This window comes from Neurospora tetraspora (genome assembly GCF_033439725.1).
Source record: "Neurospora tetraspora strain CBS 560.94 chromosome Unknown B0H65scaffold_1, whole genome shotgun sequence".
In the NCBI taxonomy this organism is placed as follows: Eukaryota; Fungi; Ascomycota; class Sordariomycetes; order Sordariales; family Sordariaceae; genus Neurospora; species Neurospora tetraspora.
Genome location: NW_026944383.1, coordinates 2301210 through 2323711, shown reverse-complemented (window position 1 = coordinate 2323711; position 22502 = coordinate 2301210). Strand labels below are relative to the sequence as shown.

At 50.4% G+C, this 22502-nt stretch overlaps 4 protein-coding genes across 4 annotated transcripts; 2 read left to right on the top strand and 2 right to left on the bottom strand.

Annotated features, from left to right (window-relative positions):
* Nucleotides 1–260: 260 nt before the first annotated feature.
* Nucleotides 261–5295, top strand: B0H65DRAFT_535493 (CPSF A subunit region-domain-containing protein). The gene is made up of 5 exons (XM_062829027.1): nt 261–2674; nt 2734–3047; nt 3099–3272; nt 3332–4580; nt 4658–5295. Exons 1-5 carry the CDS (start codon nt 580–582, stop codon nt 5287–5289), a joined length of 4464 nt encoding a protein of 1487 aa, XP_062686047.1. The 5' UTR covers nt 261–579; the 3' UTR covers nt 5290–5295.
* A 3607-nt stretch (nt 5296–8902) lies between these two features.
* On the bottom strand, nt 8903–9972 carry B0H65DRAFT_504711 (uncharacterized protein; the record flags this gene model as incomplete). Its single annotated transcript, XM_062827936.1, has 2 exons — nt 8903–9217; nt 9928–9972. 2 exons carry the CDS (start codon nt 9970–9972, stop codon nt 8903–8905), a joined length of 360 nt encoding a protein of 119 aa, XP_062686046.1.
* Nucleotides 9973–13245: 3273 nt separating this feature from the next.
* B0H65DRAFT_437992 (uncharacterized protein) lies at nt 13246–15084 on the bottom strand (the record flags this gene model as incomplete). Its single annotated transcript, XM_062825343.1, has 2 exons — nt 13246–13749; nt 14896–15084. 2 exons carry the CDS (start codon nt 15082–15084, stop codon nt 13246–13248), a joined length of 693 nt encoding a protein of 230 aa, XP_062686045.1.
* Nucleotides 15085–16688: 1604 nt separating this feature from the next.
* On the top strand, nt 16689–17044 carry B0H65DRAFT_415125 (uncharacterized protein; the record flags this gene model as incomplete). The annotated part of the gene is made up of 2 exons (XM_062823966.1): nt 16689–16713; nt 16809–17044. Coding segments are annotated over 2 exons (261 nt in total), but the record flags the coding sequence as incomplete, so codon positions are not given.
* Nucleotides 17045–22502: the final 5458 nt, after the last annotated feature.

Sequence of the window (22502 nt, the reverse complement as noted above, 5' to 3'; positions counted from 1 at the left end):
AGCCTGAGCACTTCAGCTGGAGGTGCAAGTCGTCAGTGGCAGACACAGGTTGAGTGTGGGTTGGAGAAGTCTCACACTTGCCCGCCCGGAATGTCAACCGATCGTATGGCGTCACAGGTTGGGTGTCATTGCTGTGTACAAGAATGTCTCAGTTCACGGCTACACAATGTGCTGTACCATGCTAATATCTTGTTCAATACTCCACGTGAATTGGTGTCGAGGGGATGGCGGGGCTTCTCCAACGAGAACCTTGTGGGTCGCACAGCTTCAACATTCAGCTGAGGTGGGATCCAGCAAGCCATCAAATGTGTGGTCCAGAACGCTGGGGGTCTGAGCTTTGGGACAATCATCGTGTTGACTTCCACTTGCATCGTCGGCAACAGAATACAATCCTCCGTCCACTCAACATCACATCGCGCATAGGGAAATCTATGGCTGCGTACCTTCGTCTTCACTTTACAACCATTCTGCAACTGGCGCGCTAAACTTTACTAAAACAATAACAGGAAGCAGCATCATCTGCCGCCAGAACTTATTCCGAGCTTCGTCTAGCATCGACATGCTCCCGACTCCCATACGATGCAATGCTATACAGAGTTGACGCCGCCCACGGCCGTCACCCATTCAGTAACCCTCCAGCTCGTCCCTGGTCAGGGTACTAATCTCGCCGTCGCAAAGGCATCATTACTCCAAATCTTCAAGACAAAGGTCGTTTCCGTCGAGATCGATGCCCCCGCTACCCTCAATGGTACAAACCCATCCAAGCCTACGACGGCTGGCCGCTACGATAGCAGACTCGTAAACGACGATGACGGCTTCGAGGCCTCGTTCTTGGGAGGAGATAATATTGCCGCAAGGACCGATCGTGCCAACAGCGCCAAGCTGGTTCTTGTCGCCGAAGTCACCCTGCCCAACACCATAACAGGTCTCGCGCGAATCAAGAAGCCCAGCGGCAGCTCGTCCGGTGGCGCCGACTGCTTGCTCCTCTCCTTCCGCGACGCTCGTCTCAGCCTGGTTGAGTGGAATGTCGAACGCAACACTCTCGAGACCGTCTCGATTCACTACTACGAACAAGAAGAGCTCGTAGGGAGCCCGTGGGTCGCGCCTCTGCATCACTATCCCACCCTGTTGGTCGCAGACCCCGCGAGTAGATGCGCTGCGCTCAAGTTCAGCGAGAGGAACTTGGCCATCTTGCCCTTCAAGCAGCCGGATGAGGACATGGACATGGATAATTGGGATGAAGAGCTGGACGGCCCAAGGTCCAAGAAGGACCTTTCCGGCGCCGTCGCAAATGGAGCTAGCACTATAGAAGACACACCATATTCACCGTCTTTCGTCCTTCGCCTCTCCAAACTTGAAGCTAGTCTCCTCCATCCTGTGCACCTCGCCTTCCTGCATGAGTATCGAGATCCCACCATTGGTGTCCTGTCCTCCACCAAGACCGCCTCCAACTCGCTCGGTCACAAGGACCACTTTACATACATGGTCTTCACCCTAGACCTCCAGCAAAGGGCGTCCACCACCATTTTGGCTGTCAATGGACTGCCCCAGGATCTCTTCCGTGTTGTCGCCCTCCCGGCACCTGTGGGTGGCGCTTTGCTTGTAGGAGCCAACGAACTCATCCATATCGACCAGTCTGGCAAATCAAACGGGATTGCTGTCAACCCCCTCACCAAGCAGACCACCTCTTTTAGTCTTGTCGACCAATCCGACTTGGAACTTCGTCTCGAAGGCTGCGCTATCGACGTCTTGGCGGCAGAACTCGGGGAGTTCCTCCTGATTCTCAACGACGGACGCCTGGGGCTCATCACATTCCGCATCGACGGCCGTACGGTTTCGGGCCTGAGCATTAAGATGCTAGCCCCAGAAGCCGGCGGTAGTGTCATTCAGTCGCGTGTTACTTCGCTGTCCCGGGTAGGAAGGTCTACTGTGTTCGTGGGCTCCGAGGAAGGCGATTCCGTTTTGCTTGGTTGGACTAGGAGACAGGGCCAAACTCAGAGGAAAAAGTCGCGAATTCAGGATGCCGATTTGGATTTGGATCTCGACGACGAAGATCTCGAGGACGACGACGATGACCTATATGGCGAGGAGTCAACATCTCCAGAGCAAGCCATGTCCGCCGCCAAGGCCATCAAGAGCGGAGATCTCAACTTCCGCATCCACGACCGACTCCTGAGCATTGCACCAATACAAAAGATGACGTATGGCCAACCCGTCACGTTACCCGACAGCGAGGAGGAACGAAACTCGGAAGGTGTCCGCAGCGATCTCCAACTGGTCTGTGCCGTGGGACGGGGAAAGGCCAGCGCACTCGCCATCATGAACCTGGCAATACAACCAAAGATCATTGGAAGATTCGAGTTCCCAGAGGCAAGAGGATTCTGGACAGTTTGTGCCAAGAAGCCCATCCCAAAAACTTTGGTGGGTGATAAGGGCCCCATGAACAATGACTACGACACCTCTGGACAGCACCACAAGTTCATGATCGTAGCCAAGGTGGATCTTGATGGCTATGAAACCTCTGATGTCTATGCCCTTACAGCAGCTGGCTTTGAGAGCCTTACCGGAACCGAATTCGAGCCGGCTGCTGGCTTGACTGTTGAGGCAGGGACCATGGGGAAGGACTCCAGAATCCTTCAAGTCCTCAAGTCAGAAGTGCGATGCTATGACGGAGGTACGTAAGATCAAAGCTTGCACGACGCCTCAAGTGCCATACTAACACAACCTCTCTAGACCTGGGGCTGAGCCAGATCGTGCCCATGCTTGACGAAGAAACGGGAGCGGAGCCGCGGGTTCGGACTGCCAGCATTGCTGACCCGTTCCTTCTTCTTATCCGGGACGACTTCAGCGTATTCATTGCGGAAATGAGTCCAAAGCTTTTGGAACTTGAAGAAGTCGACAAAGAAGATCAGATTTTGACAAGCACAAAGTGGCTGACGGGATGCTTGTATACCGACACCAACGGCGTATTTGCCGATGAGACCGCGGGCAAGGGAACAAAAGATAGTATTCTTATGTTCCTGCTAAGTACAAGCGGTGTTCTATATGTAAGAGCATCAAGGCCTCACGGATGAAGACATGCTGACCCGCTTCACTAGATTTACCGTCTACCTGACTTGACGAAACCAGTTTATGTGGCAGAAGGGCTTTCTTATATACCACCAGGACTTTCTGCCGACTATGCTGCCAGGAAAGGCACAGCTAAGGAGTCCGTTGCCGAGATCTTGGTCGCTGATTTGGGTGACACGACTCACAAATCACCATATCTTATCGTATGTCCTTATAGACCCGTCCTGTCACGATGAGTGTTAGCTAATCGATCAATGTACAGCTTCGCCATGCTAATGATGATCTAACATTATACCAACCCTACCGGCTCAAGTCTACTGCTGGACAGCCGTTCTCAAAATCGCTCTTCTTCCAAAAAGTACCCAACTCAACCTTTGCCAAGGCGCCTGAGGAGAAGCCGGTGGACGATGACGAGCCTCACAATGCACAACGATTCCTTCCTATGCGGCGCTGCAGCAACATCTCTGGCTACAGCACCGTCTTCCTTCCTGGGTCGTCGCCCAGCTTCATTCTCAAAACAGCCAAGTCCAGTCCCAGGGTGCTTAGCCTACAGGGATCCGGTGTCCAAGCCATGAGCTCCTTCCATACCGAAGGTTGCGAACATGGCTTTATCTACGCTGACACCAACGGTATCGCGCGGGTGACACAAATTCCTACAGACACTAGCTACGCTGAACTCGGTCTCTCCGTCAAGAAGATCCCCGTGGGAGTTGACACGCAGTCGGTGGCCTACCACCCGCCTACACAGGCGTACGTGGTGGGCTGCAACAACGTCGAACCGTTTGAGCTGCCCAAGGACGACGACTACCACAAGGAATGGGCGCGCGAAAACATCACGTTCAAGCCCATGGTTGACCGCGGCATGCTCAAACTCCTTAGTGGCATCACTTGGACCGTCATCGACACCGTCGAGATGGAGCCGTGCGAAACTGTCCTCTGCGTCGAAACACTCAACCTTGAAGTGTCCGAGTCGACCAACGAGCGCAAACAGCTCATCGCTGTCGGCACCGCTCTTACCAAGGGCGAAGATCTTCCGACCAGAGGCCGCGTCTACGTCTTCGACATTGCCGACGTCATCCCCGAGCCTGGCAAGCCCGAGACCAGCAAGAAGCTGAAGCTGGTCGCTAAGGAGGATATCCCGCGCGGCGCGGTCACAGCGCTCTCCGAGGTGGGCACCCAGGGTCTGATGCTCGTCGCCCAAGGCCAGAAATGCATGGTGCGCGGTCTTAAGGAAGACGGGACGCTCTTGCCCGTGGCGTTTATGGATATGAACTGTTACGTCACGAGTGTCAAGGAGCTGCCCGGCACGGGACTCTGTCTGATGGCCGACGCCTTCAAGGGCGTGTGGTTCACGGGCTACACGGAAGAGCCTTACAAGATGATGCTGTTCGGCAAGAGCTCGACCAGGATGGAGGTGTTGAATGCGGATTTCTTGCCTGATGGGAAGGAGCTGTACATTGTGGCTAGCGATGCAGATGGTCACATTCACATTCTGCAATTTGATCCCGAGCGTATGTATCCCCCTTTTTTTTTTTTCTCCTCCTCTTCTTCTTCTTTTCAACCCCAGAAACTAACAAAGCCTTTCCAGATCCCAAATCCCTCCAAGGCCATCTCCTCCTGCACCGCACAACCTTCAACACCGGCGCCCACCACCCCACCTCCTCCCTCCTCCTCCCCGCCGTCTACCCTACACCCCACTCTTCCTCGTCCTCCAACACAGAAGAAAACCCCCCACACATCCTCCTCCTCGCCTCCCCCACCGGCGTTCTCGCCACCCTCCGCCCCCTCCAAGAAAACGCCTACCGCCGCCTCTCCTCTCTAGCAGTCCAACTAACCAACGCCCTCCCCCACCCTGCGGGCCTCAACCCCAAGGGCTACCGCCTCCCCTCGCCCTCGGCCTCGGCCAGCATGCAGCTGCCGGGCGTGGACGCAGGTATCGGACGTAACATTGTCGATGGGAAAATCCTGGAGCGGTTCATGGAGCTGGGAACGGGTAAACGGCAAGAGATTGCGGGACGGGCGGGGTACGTGGTTGGCACCGGTGCACATGGGGTCAATCCGGCGGGGAGTGGGAAGATGATGTTGGGAGGCAATGGTGGGTTGAGTTTGGCGGGTCTGAGGTTGAATGGGTTGCATGGGCAGGAGGGAGGGATGGAGTGGGAGGAGGTTAGAGGGGAGTTGGGAGGGGTGCTTGGGTGGAGCGGGTTGGGGTATTTTTGAGTAGGTAGGTGGGAGTAGGTGGTTAGACTGTGAAGGGATGGGTTGTGGACTATATGTGAAGGTGCAAAAGGGTGGGTGAATGATATGTTTTTATTCTTTGCTTTTTTCGTTTCCTCCAGTTTACCATCGAACAGTATTATTCATGTGAGGAACACAACCAAAAGCCGTTATGCGAACGAAATTCGGTTACAGGATTTTGAACACAAAAGCCACCAGTAGATCAACTGCTTGACTCCATAAAAGGATTCAAGATACCGAAGAACGCTCTGTTCATTTAAGGCACTCTGCACAAGTAAAAACAAGTTCGAAAGATATACGTACCACGGCCCAACCTTCCTCTTCTACAAACTCCACCATCTCCCTCCTTTTCAAATCAAAGAATAAAAACATTCCGAAGAAGACATCGTAATTGAATCATGTTTCACAACTGACTGTAGAGGCCTGGCTGGCACAAGTGGAAACTCATTCATCAACGCTCAAATTTGATATCGATACAAATGATCAATCAGCCATCTGACATAACTCAAGGAGAATGCGAATCGTATATTCTAGGTGCTGTGATCTGACCCCCAGCCGCTCAGGGTGAATACATACTTACCATGGCCACAATTATTGATGTAATTCAGGATCTGAAACGGCACCCGAACCGGCACCCGGTTACCACGGCCAGCCATCTCGGCGCCCGGATGTCTCGCCCGCTCCGGCCTCCGGCATATTTGGCTCCAGTCCGGACCGGGTGGACCGGGTGGCCCGGGCCCGGTTTAGTAACTCTCCGTGAGTGGGGCCATGTCCGGCCCGGTCGGCCTCGGGCCCTCCCTCGGCAAGCTTTTCAACTTCAATTGCCAGTTGCCGGTATCCGTGTGGTCTGTGCATCCCGTCGTCCGTTCATTATGAATTCCCGTCGTGCCTGCCCGCCCGCCCAAACCAGCTGAGCTGCTCGCTCGGAGATCCGCTTTCGTCCGTCCGTCCGCTCGGCCTGAGGCCTGAGGCCTCGGGTCTCGGGTCTCGGATCTCAACTTCACTCCAAGTTCAAGTTCCCGCTCGCTCCGTCGTTTCTTTTCTTTCTCTGCCTGCCGTACGGCGGGCTTTCCATTTCTTGTTGTGGGCTTTTGTGTGTGGAGGTTTTGTGGGTGGGTGGTGGGTTGTGCCTGCAGTGCCTCTGCCTGAGCTTATCTCTAGCTTGGCATTAGCGCAGTGCCTTGGCACCGTGGCACGGCAGCTTGCGGTTTTGCCCCCGCTTTTTTGTGTGATGGTGGGGGAGGGAGAGCTCGCTGGCAGTGGCAGTGGGCAACAACTAACACACGAGTAGTAGAGGCTTCATGTGATTGATCACTGAATTCCGTCGCGCTTGAGGCGGCGGCGGCGGCGGCGGCGGCGACGGACAGTGACGATCATGTTTTGGAGTTTATCTCTGGTCAATCATTGTCTGGATTGCCAGATGTTGATCTTTCACCACTCCCGAGCGTGTAGAACATTATTAGCGGTGTTGTTCGAATGCATTTATTTTCGCCTCTTCAGTTTTGCGTTCTCTGAAATCCGTTCTCTGTCAGTATCAAGCAAGATGATGCCCTGTCTCTTCGCTTTTATCTTCATACTGTACAGTGTACAGTCCGTACCTGAAAGCTTGGCCCCAAAATCCCCCGCGCTTGCGAGGCACAATGAAGTGTGCCAAGAGATCTTGATCTTGAAAATCTAAGCAAGATCTCGGAGTGTTATACCGCTTTTGCCTCCTTTGGCCGAATGGCCGCACGCCGTGCCGAAGGGACGGGACCCAAGGGAACAGATGGACGGACGGCATGTCGGCAGTGGCGGTTATTGAAGCACGCACAACGGCACAGAACCAGACAGCATCATCTATGTAGATGTAGGCACGGTGGTATTTTTGGGTTTGGAGGGCATTTCCCCGGATTTTTTTGCTCGGCTGTATGATGTACCAAGCCCAGTGCCAGTGAGTTGTCAACTTGTTATCAGATGTGCAAAAAACAATGCCGATGATCTACACAACAGCGCAACCCCTTGATGCAGATCTCAGCCTCCGTCCCAAGATCTACCGACCGGCACAAGAACGAACGAACAACGAAGACCAACGAATTCTCCTGGCTTTTCACATGTGCATCCGCCCGGTCCGGCCATCGATTCTTCTTACCGCTGCTTCTCCTGCCTTTTTTTCCCCCCCGAAGATCCCTTCTCTCTGCCTGCCTGCCTGTGATCCTCCATCAGGGTCTCAGTTCTCAAACCTGAACCGTTTGTCTTTTTACCCCTCTTCGCCAAGTGTTCAAGTGTTTTGCCAAGCCCAAGATCTAATACCTCCTATCGTGCGAGCTGAAACGGGCATCTTGCACCGAGCCACCGACGGCTTGAGATTTGGGATGGAGTGTGTCAGTTGATGAGGTCCATCGATGTGATCTGTTGTTTGATTGTTCCTTCCTGAAAATGTCCGTCTCCTGTATTCTCCCCCAAAGTGTCATGGAAGGCGGGCAGGTGTGAAGTGGAATGTCAACGCAAGTCGGATGTAGACAAAATAAAGTTTCGATAGCTTATCGCAATCGGGGAAATAAGACCTGGCCGGGTGCGTTGGAGGCAAGGATATGCTGGCAAATAAGCGCCAAGACAAGGTTTTGGCTTCACAACCCTTATCGACATTCTTTTCATCAACGACAAGTAACATTCTCCATTGTTTCTGTCAGAATACGGTTTGAATCCTATTCGTTGGTAAGATTGGATGTGAAACCCACCATCCGGCATTTACAGTATTTGTAATGCTGCCTACCGAAGGTGTGCTTCAACAAGACGATCTCAATGGTCGAGTTGATTAAACCACGGACGTCATGGGTGGGGATTTCATGTGGATGACAAGCGCTGAAAAAAAAAACCGAGGGAAGCCGAAAAAAAATACGAGACGAACAGCTTGGTGGGGGGCAGACAGTTGGTCAGCTTCGAGAGAGAGAAACCAAACGATTCAAGTTTCACTGCCCAAGTTGCCTGAAACTGTTTTGTTTAGACATTGTGCCCGCTCACACACAACGATGGCAATCGATACCGAGCCAGCAGAGGAACTAGTGAGTTCTCATTTGAAAAGTTGGTATACTATCCCCTTGTTGATCCCCCCTTCCTGTTTGCCGCCAGCACATCCCAGAAATGAACCTCCCACGTGCTTGGCTCCTGCCCCTTCCCAAAACTGCCAAGGAAAAAACACATTCATCCCTCCCTTGTCCACCTGAAGGACACCTCCACAACTCCTTATCGAGAGTGAGAAAAAAAAAAAAATTCCGCAGCGCCTTTGAATGCTCCATCCCGGGTGGAGCGTATCATTCGCAGAAATCCCGTCAGAAAACAGAAAAAAAGAACCGAGAAGCGCCGTTTGGAAGCCTTTGTGGTATCAGAATAATCCAGTTTGCCATTGTCGCCCAAAAGAGGTGTATTTCTATCCGCCGAAATAGCACGTCGTTGTTGTTCCCATGTCGGTGGGATTCATGCCACCATGGCTGGAGGGTATATGATAAAGAAACGTGTCGTGCAGCAAGGCTCGCGCTTGCCTATTTTTATCGCTTGAAAAACATGACTGAATGACAGGATGGGCAAAGTGCCGACCACCAAAGAGTGGTGCGACCCTTTAGTGGTTCCTGAGGAAGCGGAATCCGCCGGCGCTGCTGACGCTGGAGGTGCGGCGCTTGAGGGCCTCGGCGGAGTCGGCCTCTACTTGCTTGACGCTCTCAGTGGGAGACTCGAGAGCAACCTCATCGGCAGAAGCGTCCTTGGGCTTTTGCTCGGCACCGGAGATGATGGGAGCCAAGGTGAGGAAGGTCGAGGGACGACGAGGGCGAAGACGCTGGCTCATGGAGCGGGTATCCTGAGAAGACATGGCTGGTGATTGAAGAGTGGTTGAAGACCGAGAAAGGTGGTGCTTTTCTTGTGGGTGAAGAGCCCGCTGGTAGTTGCGAAAGTTGAGTGAGGGAGCGATTTTGGATTGAGGAAAAGTGTCTGGGAAACCGTGATGAGAAGGGAAAGCAGAGGGAATTGGGGTTGATATAGAGATGGGAAGGAGGAGCTCTGGAGAAATGAACGGGGGTTCCATGGAGACGGGGCATGCCCTTATATCCTGACTCGAGCAACACTTGGCCGACTGCTTACCAACCGCAAGGCAGGTGCAAGCCGCAAATCATTGCTTTTTCTTTTCTGTGCTCCGCACTTTTCACATGAACAAGGTGATCGAAAGAGCGCCAGTGTTCCCCGACGCCAACTTTTTCCAACCCATGAGACGGCTGCCTGCCAAGCCTTATCTGCAACGATGCTGCAAGAGGACTGCAAGAGTACACACCTTTGCCCCAAGCTAAAACCTCTATGACGCATGATTGGATTGACCAAAGCGAGGTTACCCTGTCGCCGGAGCTTGAAGGCGCCAGGTCAGAGAACCAACACACGTGGGGTTGTCATTGGCTTGGGACAGAACGGGATGGACGCGTAATGAGGGGTTCAAAGCCTTTGTTATCCGCAAGCTGACAACGGGTGAAGAGACGTTGGCAAGCGGTGCGAATTGGCCAGCCTAGAGTCTGGAGGTAAGAAAACGCATGCGAAGCGGGCGACTGATGTCGACGTCAAATGCCCTGTAGGGCAGCGGTAGCTCGGCGGCTTGCGCACCTGCCCATAGACCGGTGCAATGATGGCGGATTGGGACAAGGCCATCGCGGCGGAAACGAGAATAGACTTTGATACTCACCAGGGGTAGCCTATAAAATGTGGAGCAATGAGCGGCTCTTTGGCAGGTCTGGGCGGTCTTTCCGACACGCCGTCCTCGATTGACCGGGCCTCGGCTGGCCTTGATTGGTCGCCGGCTAACCCGTCGAAGATATCTCGGAAGATGTTGCGACTGTCACTTGACATCCGGGATTTCGGGGGTTGTGGGGCGCGGGGAAAGCTGGAGCTCAACCACGCAAGTCTGGGGTAATGGAACCTAAAACGGGCCACCTCAACCGGGGCCAGCCGCCAAAAGGTACCATGTGAAGGCCTTGGGAAGTCGAAAGACACTCAAACTAGAAGGGGATGCCGACCGATAATTGCGTCACAGGTTCAAGTTTCTTTAGGGCGCCTTGACCTCTGGGGAACCCTAGTACGTTATTTGATGGCGTGCCTTGCCCTGTCTTGAGCATGTGACCAAGAAAGAGGCAGGAAAATCGGGGAAATGCTATTTCAGAGTTAGTATGCTATCAAAGAATAAAATGGTCGGATGGGAACCCCGAAGATAGCCGTGGTCGCTTCACCGTCTCACGATAGATGTAAGGTTTATCCACTGAACAGCGTATCTTTTTTCCTCTTTCAAACTTTGGGGCAAGGTTGCGGGAAGAAAAGTGGTGTGAGTGATGGAAGCATGCAACTTACGTGTCGATTTTCCGTGTATTAGCAGAGTACCTAACACCGGCAGCATTGCTCCAATCATGTAAGCATGTGAATGCAGAGATACATACCGAATTTCGGGTGAAGGGATCTTATTGTAACTGTTGAGATCTCATATCATATAGGCGTTCATTTTGATAAACGCCCAGAACAAAGCATCCGCAGGGTCGTTTTGGATGAAAAATTGACGAAGTCCACCTTCGACAAGTTGAAAATCATGGGTGCGGCTCGTTCCTGTTTATAGCTGATCAAGGTCGGGTTGTTGGTCCGGCGACTCTTCTGTCACGGAACTGATAGACTGTCTTGCCTGTATAAGCAAAGACAGGGACAAGAACAGATGGCGGCCTACACGTCTTGAAAGTAGCCCCTGAGGAGGATGTATCATATCTCACCGTGCCATTACGATTAGAGACACCCGCAAATTGGATCACGAATGAAGGGGTGTGCCTAGTACCTTGAGATGCATGCCTGTCATCGACCCGGGCCGATGCGGTCTATGATAGCTTTCCAACGGTACTGTTGGTGCGCTTCATTAGGTCCCTAGCGCGAGTCCTATCACCAACGACCAACTGGGTAGGATATCTCGCACCTAGCACACGCATATGAGCATGTATCCAGTTGGTGAAGCTCTACCATCATCCCATGGAGTCCTGCCCACTTCTGCGGTACCTCCTCCGGCATGGGGGAGTTCTGATACCCTTGCTCAAATGCTGAGATTGCTGGACAGTGATCATGATCGAGGGTTGTGAAGAAGGAGGGCCGGTATACGTTTGCTGTGCGAACTGTGCCCGGGTGCTTCCAACTTGATTCCGATATCACAAGGGCAAGACGGCGTGGTCCCACCGGTGTCTCCTGCATGTCGTATTGGAGATTAAAGCTGGGCAAAGGTAATATCACCACAGCTGGCTTGGTGCAGAAAACTTGCGCCAATCGGGCCATCACAGTCGACACGCGGCGGAGGGGGATGCCGTGCTAGGGAACCATATTCGGCAGGAGCATGTTGTGAACCGGAGCCTGTGACACAGTCAAAGAACGATGCTACCCATCATTACCAGCCGTACTTGAACAGTGTGGTAGAAAGCAATAGTTCCCAATCACAGCCAGAGGCCAGGTACGATCGACCGTACGGTCAGGGGCCGGGTATGGTGACTGTTGGTACTTATCCTCTCTTGGGGCACAGATAAGCGTGACTCAGTCTCCATTAGGTAGGAGACAATATCGATTAATGACAAAAGCGATCACGGAGGTGGCAGATGCCAGTGACGCCTGGTATGGGCTATGTAGTTGGTCAGTACACAGCAGGCGGAAGATATCCAAGCGATAGAGTTGAGTTGTTGATGGTGCTTACCGGTAGCATGGTTCTGGCGGCTACTCGTTCCTGTGATTGGCAGATCGGGCGCCATCACAGACATAGTCGCGAACACGCGCGTATAAAGCGCAGTGAACGGTGGATAACCACCCAAACTCGGTGATTTTACCACCCTTTCCCAAATATTGACCAGGACAAGAGCCGCATTGTTGTTGGTTTTCTTCGCTTTCCCCTATGCCGGAACATATTCAGTTACATGCCGGCCCTCGCTTCTTTGAACGCCAAGAGCCGCGAACAGCCGATGAATCAACCAACAGTGTCCCTTTGGTGTCCTCGTCTATGTTGCATGCCATAGATTCCACGGGCTAGCAACGTAGTCTCCTGTCCTGGATGGTCGTAGAACAAGGTAACTTGTCTGGGCGGCCAGCAATTTTCCCGTCTTATCCTAGGACACATTTTACCCTCACTAGCAAGCAATGACTTGCGAGACGTGCTCCATGGATGGGCCGCAAAACGGTACGCAACATACGTGAGCGTTTTAATGATGCATCAAGTACTGAGCACCGTGCCACCGTTATGAGATTTGTCGTCCTAACCTTGAGCCAATATGGTTGAGGGTGTCCCAGATCATGGGTTAGTTGCGAAAGATCACTGGGGCGTCGGAAACCAATCTATGACGTCCCTTCATTGACGCTCGAGATTGGATCATTTCTCATCCTGTCGAATAGGTGTGCGCCCTGGAAAGGTCAGTTGACTGCAGAAATGTGCGAGTTTAGGGAGTTTCAGAGAAGACGCATCACATCACCATCGCCCGCAGCTGAGGGACAGTGTATCCCAAGACGCTCTCCCGCAAAGAGCAACCTGGGGGGAGAGCAGGCAGACCCCATAGTCACACGCACTGGACGACCCCGTCATCTTGTCCCGGGGAGGGAGCGTCTTCGGTCGTACTGTCGCCAATGAGACCATGCTTTTGATGATCCATCCCGGATAGCATCTTTGATCGGATGCAGAAGAAGCAACAACGATGGGCGACGGAGCTATCAAGTCCTCGCTCGAGGCACTTGGCGAGTCGAGAGCAAGGGAGTGTAGTAGTCCCTCTGCCAGGGCCTCCGAAACCCCTCCATGATGCGCATTCAACTAATCAATCCGCCCGGTCCTGTGTTTCCCAATGCCACATCCACATGCTGCTCGTCGACGTTTAGCGGGCCGGTATATCAGGCCCGAGTTTATATCGGCCGGAGGCGGAGTGTTGGTAGTCAAGGCACGGTAGCCTCCAACATGGCTGTGGCGGCCGCAAAAGGCGGCCAGAGGGCCATTAAGCGGGGTCCCGGTCTAGCCGGAAGGAACCAAGCCAAAAGCGAGTCGTCTTCAGGGCCGCATGAAGCTACCGTCACTGTTTCTCTGAGGAGGGTGGTGAGAGGACGCCGGCAATTTGAGTTGGGGGTGCAAGTCGGTCGAGAGGGCGACTGGAGTTGGCGATTGAACGGATCCAGATGGCGACCGCCGTTGGGCTGATTTCTGGAAGAGATGAGATGGAGTCGCAGAAAATTGGAGTCCAGTTCCCCCCGCACTCGCTCCGATGGTTCAGAAGCTGCAAGTCTCAACTTCCACCGCTGCTTCCACCAGCGAACGCTAACAGATCCCAACCGCAAGGGGACATTTTGCACACTTTCACCGGGAAGAACGAGGTCCCCGAGACACGGAATCGCCGTTCCCGTTGGGCTGATGAGTACCTCGAAGACATTAGTAACCAAAAAAAACTAAAGAAAGGTGGGAAAATTGCAGTGTGGACAGCCCGTACCGTAGAGCAATTTGCTAGTGAGTGGGCATCTTTCAGGTACAGTGGTACGAAGGTTGCAGCGAGGAAGGCTGCTGCGGTGCTGGTCACCGGTACGAGATTGGAATATTGAGAGAAATTTGGAGACCCCTGGCGGCGATCCAGTTCAAGCCAGAAATTTAAACTCCCTGATTGGCCAATTCGGAAGATTTAGAGGGGCAGGCACCGCGGGAAGGAACAGGGCACTGGCCATTCGACGCCCCGTGTGAATGCAGTCAAGACGAAAGACTAACCAGCATCACCAGCACGGCGGATAGGGCAGGGCAGAGCAAGCCATCTTCATCCACGGCTCGCCCGTTTCCCAGGCCGCGGCGCCTTAGCGCGATCTGGATATTCCAAAATACCACACTTCATCACCCTCGTCATCTCCAGACCTGAGTGTTGGTAGCAGAGTGCTACGGGCGCAATGTGCCACCCACCACTGTCGTTGCTGCTACCATGCCCTCCAGGCCCTCCAAACCCTCCATCCCCCAGGGCAAATCCAGGCGAGGGCTACCTCTAGGCTAATACCTTATCTCTGACCCTGGAGAGACATCAGATCATCACTGCGTGCGGCACGTCGACCGAACCAACGAGTTTCCAGAAAACAAGCATTTTGCAACTCTTCGACAACTCCCTGGCCCTCTCCAAGACATCGAGGGCCTGTCCCGAGCCTGCCCCAAGCCTGCTCAGAGTCAGAGCCTTCGGTTCAGGGCCTGTTCGTTCAGACCTAACGATGCCCGGCGGCCCCAAGTCACGCGAGCCACGGTTCATGCGACAAGGTCACTGTGCAGAACGACACTACTCAGATGGGCTAGCCTGGAGATGGAGATATCGAGACTTCAATCTTGGCCAATTTCGGCCGCTTAGAGTCCTCTTTCGGCGAAGCAGTCTCTGCTGGATTACCTATTTCGGCAATGGCGACAATCAATTCAACCCAATGGAAGTCCCAGGACATATATTGTCTGCATCGCTTCGTGGCGTCAGCGAATAGCATCTTTGTACCCCCCCCGGGCACCCATCTCCAATTACGCACCTTACAACCCATGTATGCGACCTCACCTCTTCAGCCTCGAATTCTGCGCCTCACCTTTGCACAAGGCCGACACATCATCAACAACACCAGAATGCCACTGTGCCGGGACTGGTACCAGACAGGAGCGACAACTCTAACGACTGAATATCTCTTTTGCACCCACCCCAGCTCCACCGGGCCCGGCTCAAGCTTGGCCATCTGGAGACTGCCCACTTCACTAAGTCCATCAAGGCTAGCCTCCATTGTGTACTCCAACATGGCCCGGGATAGCCTAGTCTTCGTTCTGCACACCCCCTCCCTGTTGAACGAGCAAGGATTGTACACACCTGGAGCGACCGGAACTCGTAGGCTTGTGTGACGGAAGCCAATGTCCCTGCAAGTGAACCGGCCTTCCTTGCTCGTCAGGGGCACTCCCTAGCAATCTGCGTTGCCAGTTAGGGCTTCCTCTTTACACTTGCTGTCTCTGCCTTACCTTGGGGTTGCAAGAGGTTGCCGAGAGTTGGCCGTACCTTACCTCTCCTTCGTCTCTGTTCATCCCATGTCTCTCAAAAGGTACGTCGTCCCCTGGTTCGAGCTCCCTCAGACGTACCATTTACATGGCAAGCAAGCATATTGGCCGCCTATACGAATCTATCTCCAGTTCTGCCCCGGCGCGCTACTGTACTCTACACAGACCTGATATCAACTCTTTCTGTCCTGTCCCTTCGCTCACCATACGCGGCAGCCAATAGCCTTGTAGGACGGTGCTTTTTTAGGTTTGGTAGTCCCAGCTTAGCAGACCAACAGAACAATTGCATGTCACTACAGGGCTTGATCGATCCACCCATCTCTTGACAAACTCTTGCCCACGAAGGAATCATACCTGGTACGTATGAGGCACCGCAAACTTGGATGCTACTACACCGGCCCAACTGATTCTTTGGCTAATCTACTAAGGACTTGACATCCCTTCCCACCCGACAGCCATCACAGAAAGGCACACCTCTCCCGCACTGTCGTGTCGTCTTTCCTTATCGAGGGCTATATGCAGCCTTGACACTCCTCCCCTGGTATCCCACCTGCTTGCTCTTCCCGGTCCAGAAAGCACTAGACGTCTTCCCGTGGCGTTTTGATAGGCCCGGCTGTTCTGACCACCCCTAACCCCTTGCCGCATGCCTCCCCTACACTGACCCACCCTGCTTCCGTCGTTGTCGAAGGTATCGAACGGCGTAGGTACTTTCGTCTACGAGCACGTCGCGGGGCCCCCATCTTGTGAGAATACCCTCCACATCCACCTTGGGACTATCAACCAACAGCCTCTATCCATCCTTGCTGGGTTCGCCACTACACCAGAGGTGTCTCCTACCAACAACATTATAGGGAACACTTGGCTGATACCAGCAGTTTGGTTACAACCGTTCTCTGAAACAGGAATTGGACCTGGACATACTACCAAGCAATCTACGCCTCTTACACCCTCTACGACATTTTGCCTTGTCAAACCGTGGATCGTGACAAGTATATAAGCACTTGTCCACACCATCTTTGCTTCACTTTACTCCCATCATCCCATCAGCCTCGCCACCACTTCTCTACACCTACGCAACAGCCTCCATCAACGAGTCAAAACACTCTGACGAATAGTCATCACCTTATTCTCACCTCTTGTCAACTTTTCCCCAGCCGCCACAATGTGCACTGTCTATATTACCCGCTTCAGTGCTTGCAAGCATGTTAAGAAGGATCTGATCGATTGCGCGGCCAAGAAGGGATCCGGAACCAACACTTGCCCCGAGGGTGCGCCAAAGGAGATTGAGCACAAGGAGGACGGCGACTGCGGAGAGCATTGATTTTGCGGAGTCACGAATGAACAGGAGTTACTCTCGTACGTTGGTCTCTCATCTACCGCGACAGAAACTTTCCTAACCAGAGTCTTGCATATCATTAGCATCCCCGAGTCAATAACCACCGGAACGACAACTCTTGAGAACTCCCAAAATATGCAACACTTCCACCTTTCTACCTTCGGGCAATTATTATCGACCTCCTGCCGCACATCTGCGCATCCCATCGCTGGCTTCTAAACATCAAAGGCACACTGGGTGGTGATGGAGGAGGACAAGCACTGGTGGAAGATGTGGGCGTTGGACGGGAGTCAGGCCTTGGCTCATTTCTCGGCTGGTCCGAGAACTGGGCTTTACTGGTGCTGACTCCTTGTGTATGAAGGAAAAGGGCGGCTTTTTGATTTCCATGTTTATCTTTACTTTTCTCCTTTGCACATATTTTTTTGTATCTGGCCAGATTTGTTCTTGTTTCCTTCATCCTTTGCAATTCACTTGTCTAATTGTCCCAAATCCACCCTCGTCGCTTTTGTACATGTTCTCTTCTACATATCCTTGTTTTGCAACATAATATAAGCCTGAGATCATGGTAGCAATACCAGCTATTTTTTTTGCCCGCGAGTCTAGCATTTTGCAAAAGTCCCATTTCCCCTTTGAAGGACCAACAGAACCAACAGTCAAAGTGCACAAATTCTTAGCGGTTCGGACCGCATGATCCGATCAGAAAGCAAAGTATTGCCGTCAGACGCCATTCCCGCACCGTTTGCTGCTGTGCCGTCGCCAACGCCGCAAGGAATATCCACAGTAGCCACTACTGGCATACACCTATGCTACAACCTGCTAACCCTCTATGTAAGCGTGTTTCTAGGCATCGCGCCGACCCACAGCTCGTGAACACGAAAGCCTACAAGGTTCGACTTCCGCAATAGCAAACATCATGCAAAATAGCCCGAGGAGTTGACGTCTGTGACAAAAAAGCCTTACGGTTCTGCCATTTTTGGCTGCAGGGTCCGGTCTGCGGCCGGCCTCAGTTCGTGTAAGTCGCCTGGCCTGGCCTGGCCCGACCCGGCCAGGCAGAGTTCCACGCGGGTTAGGGTTATAAGCCGTCCTCCCCCCCCCCCCCTTGCTTGTCTTCAACCACCTCGCCAATTGTTGACAATTGCTTGCAAATCCTTGCATCGAAAGTAAACAAGGCAATGCAATATCTACCGAACTCATATTGAGGCTATCCGTCTTGTGGTACAACAGCCGCGCTCCCACATTGACGGCTTTATGAAAACCTCTGCTTGTCAAGAAATTCTCCGTGACAAGACAGCTTTGCCGCATGTTGTACGTGTGCATGTTTGTCCATGTGTTGCTTGTCACACTCCAACCACATGCTGAATCACCTCTGGCAAAGAGAACTCGGAAAGCAAGCGAGCGTTTGTGAGACTTTGGCAAAGCTCGTGTTGACAAGTGACAGTCATGGGGGACCTGGCGTGCCATGTTGTTTTGACCTGCTGTGTTCGATGTTGTGATTTCTATGCCGGAATAGTGCAGTAAAAACTTCCGTGCTGTGTGTGTGTGGGAGGGGAGTGTTTGCCTCGACTCTATTCTCGTCATCTTCCAGCCGCCTTCAAACCTCACTCATCTCTTTGGGGTTTCGAGGAGGCTCTTTGACACCGAACTACGTAGCAGGATCATCCTACTACTCCCGCATCCCAGTTTTGCATCAAAAGTCGTCTTGAGGGCCAAAACCAACAACAATCACCGCCCTAGCCGACTTTGCCAACTCCCTGCATCATCACATCAACAGCAATCTGTCTGCGCCCAGACAATAGCAAACCTGCCCAGCTTACTTTTGGGATCACACCTCCTACTGCTCCTCATGACAAGAAGTCTCTGACAACATTCAACAAACTTCCTGACGTCTGTTTCGACCTCGGATTTCCAACCTATCAGTGATACCGCCAGTTCAACACTAACCCCCAAATTCATGCTTACATCGAACCACCTCATCGACTGTTTGTTGGCCAGCTAACGCAGGCCGATGGCGCGGCAGTTGCCCAATGTGCGGCCTTGGGAAGCCGCGGCCAGACGCGGACAGACGCAGTCCGCAGAAAGACGCAGAAAGACGCAGACATATCCCGTCATGTGCTTGCCGTGCGTCTTGGGGGCCTTCCTTCCTAACCCGGACGAGACGGGCATGTGAGAAAATCTCAAGTCCCGTGGTCTATCTTTCCATTTTCACCTTATCATCTAACCGACCTGGACAAATAGCAAGGTAGTAGGAAGGAGCGATGTGATGCAGTCAAGGTGGAGGGGAGGAGGGGGTGCTCCGACAAGCCTCCGGGGTCCAAAGTTCCGGGAAGGAGCCGTGGGATGCTGCCGATACTTGCCGGTACATCAAGATACAGCTTCGCACTTTCCAATCCCCAGCGTTGAAGTTGAACGCAAGTTGATGATCTGAGCGTTTTGATAGTGGGCAAAAAAAACAAAGTGGGCTAGGTACTTCCCCCGCTATGCGCCACTATAGTAGGGTTGCTTAATTCCTGTAAAAATAAGAAAAATCCCGAAATTATCGAAATTCTGAAAATAACGAAAATATCCGTTTGCAAATAACGGCCCGTGCACTCAAGCCACCAGAAATGTCTGCACACCATACCTCCAACATATCTTATCGCCAGTTACTCCTTCATTTCTTGACCAAACCACACGATTTCGAGTGTATTTGAATGCTTGAAGCCATCATAACAACCTCATGAGATGCCTCCTATTCGAAACGAGGCGGTTTACTAACATTTCGAATTCTGCAACCGCCTTGGTAGATAGGTATAGGATACAAAGTACCGTTTTTATAACTAGGTATAACGTATTAATGTTACTAGAATGAGAGATTATTTGTAGGCCTACAATATTTACTAATGCTACTTAATCAATTAGTAAGTAGTTAATAACGAGAATATACGGTATTATGCCCTTGTTTTGAGTCCTGATTAGGTAGAGAGGAATTACCTCCTTATAGTTAAAGCGATATTATATAGGGGTAAGCCCTTTGGAACCTTGGATACCCTATATATAAAGGCGCTATTCCAGTTAGTTAATATAGTATACTCTTTATTATACTGGCGTACTATTTTAGACGTCTACCTTCCCTGTATTTATTATAAGGTTAAAGCGGCGGTAATAATTAGAATTTAGCGAGCAACCTACGTTAGTATCGTTTTTGATGAGTTTGATAATTATATTAGCTGTCGTATTCTTAATATTTCTATTTACCTCCCTAATAAGACGACGTTCTATTGGAAGAACATTTATACTAGTAATACCGAATATATTGTAGCTAATATTATAGCGCTAATTTTCGTTGAAACCGGCCTTATTATTGAGAATTAATAGGTAAAGATTATTAGTTTTGTAACCAATATATATAGTAGCGCCCGCCTTATTAATATAATTCTAATAGAGAGGGACGAGCTAAAGTACTAATTTAGGGAATTTTTTCTGTTTTTTTAGTATAGACCCAGGGGGTTATTAAAAGCAGAGTGATTCAGATAAGGAGGAGCAGATCTGTCGGACCGTCTCTTTCAAACTCCAAAGGTAGACAGTCATAGTAGAGATCTCTAGGGATAAAAAGGGTAGCACTTCTCCTTGAGACGAGAGGAAGGAAGGCAGGCAGCTTAGACTAGACATCACTTCAACTAGCAGAATATATTTGACCTTCGCTCCCAAAAAGACTTAACTGTTGAGTTTGCTCGTGATTCCCTCCCTAAGAACCTGACCTCCAGATCTGTTCCTAACTCTAGGGCAATTAATTTAGGGGTAAAGCTCTGCTTCCCCCTCCCTCCTTTGGTGGTTGATGGCTACAGTTTAGAGGCTTCATTCTAGCATCCTCGCGAAATCATTCCTAACCTTCAGATTAGCACCTCACTCCAAGGTTTTGGGTAGGCTATGCTTTTCTGTGGTAGTGTGTTTTTGCTTCATTTCAGTACGCGTTTTCTATATGATTTTTATAGCCTCTAGCTATTTATTAAGGATATGCTGGAGATAGAGCCGTTTAAAATAATTATTAATAGCGTTACTTAGTTAGTAACCTTCTTTACAACCTTTGAATTATAATTAGTAAAACTTCGTGTATATATATTATTAGAATTATATAAGTTGGTTAGTATCCTGTCTTCGTGAGTTATCCCCTATTGTCCCTTACATTGACTATTATCGATTTTTATTGATTATTATTTATATATATTAACGTTAATCTAATTTATAGTAGTGTAATTATCCGTTGGGGGTTATAGTATAGATCTATTACTCTTATCTAGAAGGTAAAGTATGCCTTAATTATTTTTATATATAATATATATAATAACGTTTGGTATAATATTATGCCTAACAATATACCTCCCGCTGTTATTAATAATAATAATAACGAGCCTGTTAAATTTAATAACGTATTGGTTATTATCGAGAATATTAATTTTTGGTACGCTTTTGATGTTTTTGAACGGTTTATATAGCTAATTTATAAGGTTTAGTTGATATTAAAATTTAGTAAAGCAATTATCGATTACGTTATTCCTAGATAGATTAATATTTGGCAAGTTTGGTAACCTTTTTAGCGTAGTATTATGCTATACGATTAAGAGTCGTTTGTAGCTATTTATATTGTAAGGAGGAATAAGTAATTTACCCTTATAAATTAGTTAGTATATTTTCTTTGCCCTAATAATATAGGGATGCAAATTTATTAGATCTAATTAGTTATTTTAGAAGTTATACCCTAGATTTATACTTTTCAAAATTAGTATAAGTGGGTAATTAGTATTTGTTTGCTGCGGTGCCCTGACTGGCCTATAATGATAGCACCAGTACAAGGTTGCTACAGTGAACTATGCACTTGTAGCAGAGCGGAGCGGAAGCGGTAGGAAGTACGACAGCAATGCTGAAGGAAGCAGCGTAGTTGCAAGTACAATAAAAGGATGTTGTAAAAGAGGTCTTAGAGAGGACTCTGCTCTCAAGACAGAAGATTACAGTGGACTCTGCACTGTGAGAAAAGACTATATTGTATTGCTTGACTTGTGCTTACTTGCTTAAGGAGTGACGAACTGAAGGAGAGGAGAGGTCTCTATATACATGGACACTAAGCATCTAGAAGCTTCTGTTGAATCCTGTGATGACAAATCAGTCTGGAAGAAATGCTAGCTAAGTTATAAGACTCTAGAATACAGTGGCAAAACCTCTTGTATTCTAGTACATTCTGTGGGGACTGAGTCAACTGATTCCGTAGAAGGAATAGTTCAACTAGCCTTCTATACTACAAGGTAGTACAAGGCAGTTACAAGGCACAGTACTAGCCACACGTTAACAGTATTAAAGGTAATTTTCTAGTTAATGAATTTTTATTCTACTTAGTAAGAGAAGGCTTCTTTACCCCTTAACGCTAAGTATAGTAGTACAACCTCTAGCCTATTACTTTCTGGACCTACTTGCGCATAGAGGGTAGTAAACTATGGCTTATAGCTATTAGACTATTATAGACGCCTGCTAATAGTGTGCTTTCTGGGTGTGCCTTTTTAGCTATGAATTATATTGAGGGACCGTTGCGCAACTGTATAAGAGTTAAGAAGATGGATATAGTTTCCTTTATCTATATGAACTATAAGGTCTTTTAAAACAATTACGTTCCTTTTATGGCTTTGCTAGAGTAGTTTAGATAAGAATTCTTTGACGAGTTGGAGGACCGGTTATATATAGAAATGTAGGACGACGATCCTATTGTAGTAGAGGAGGATTAGGAAGTATAAGGCTAGTGTTATTAAATATAATAGATATCGTAATATAGAAAGAAGGGAGTAGAAAAGA

Bases quoted from the DNA above. Each gene is read 5' to 3' on its own strand.
- B0H65DRAFT_535493 (XM_062829027.1), top strand. From the start codon at position 580: ATGCAATGCTATACAGAGTTGACGCCGCCCACGGCCGTCACCCATTCA. The intron at 3,273-3,331 runs GTATGTCCTTAT...ATCAATGTACAG, and splicing joins ACAAATCACCATATCTTATC to CTTCGCCATGCTAATGATGA. The intron at 4,581-4,657 runs GTATGTATCCCC...AAGCCTTTCCAG, and splicing joins TCTGCAATTTGATCCCGAGC to ATCCCAAATCCCTCCAAGGC.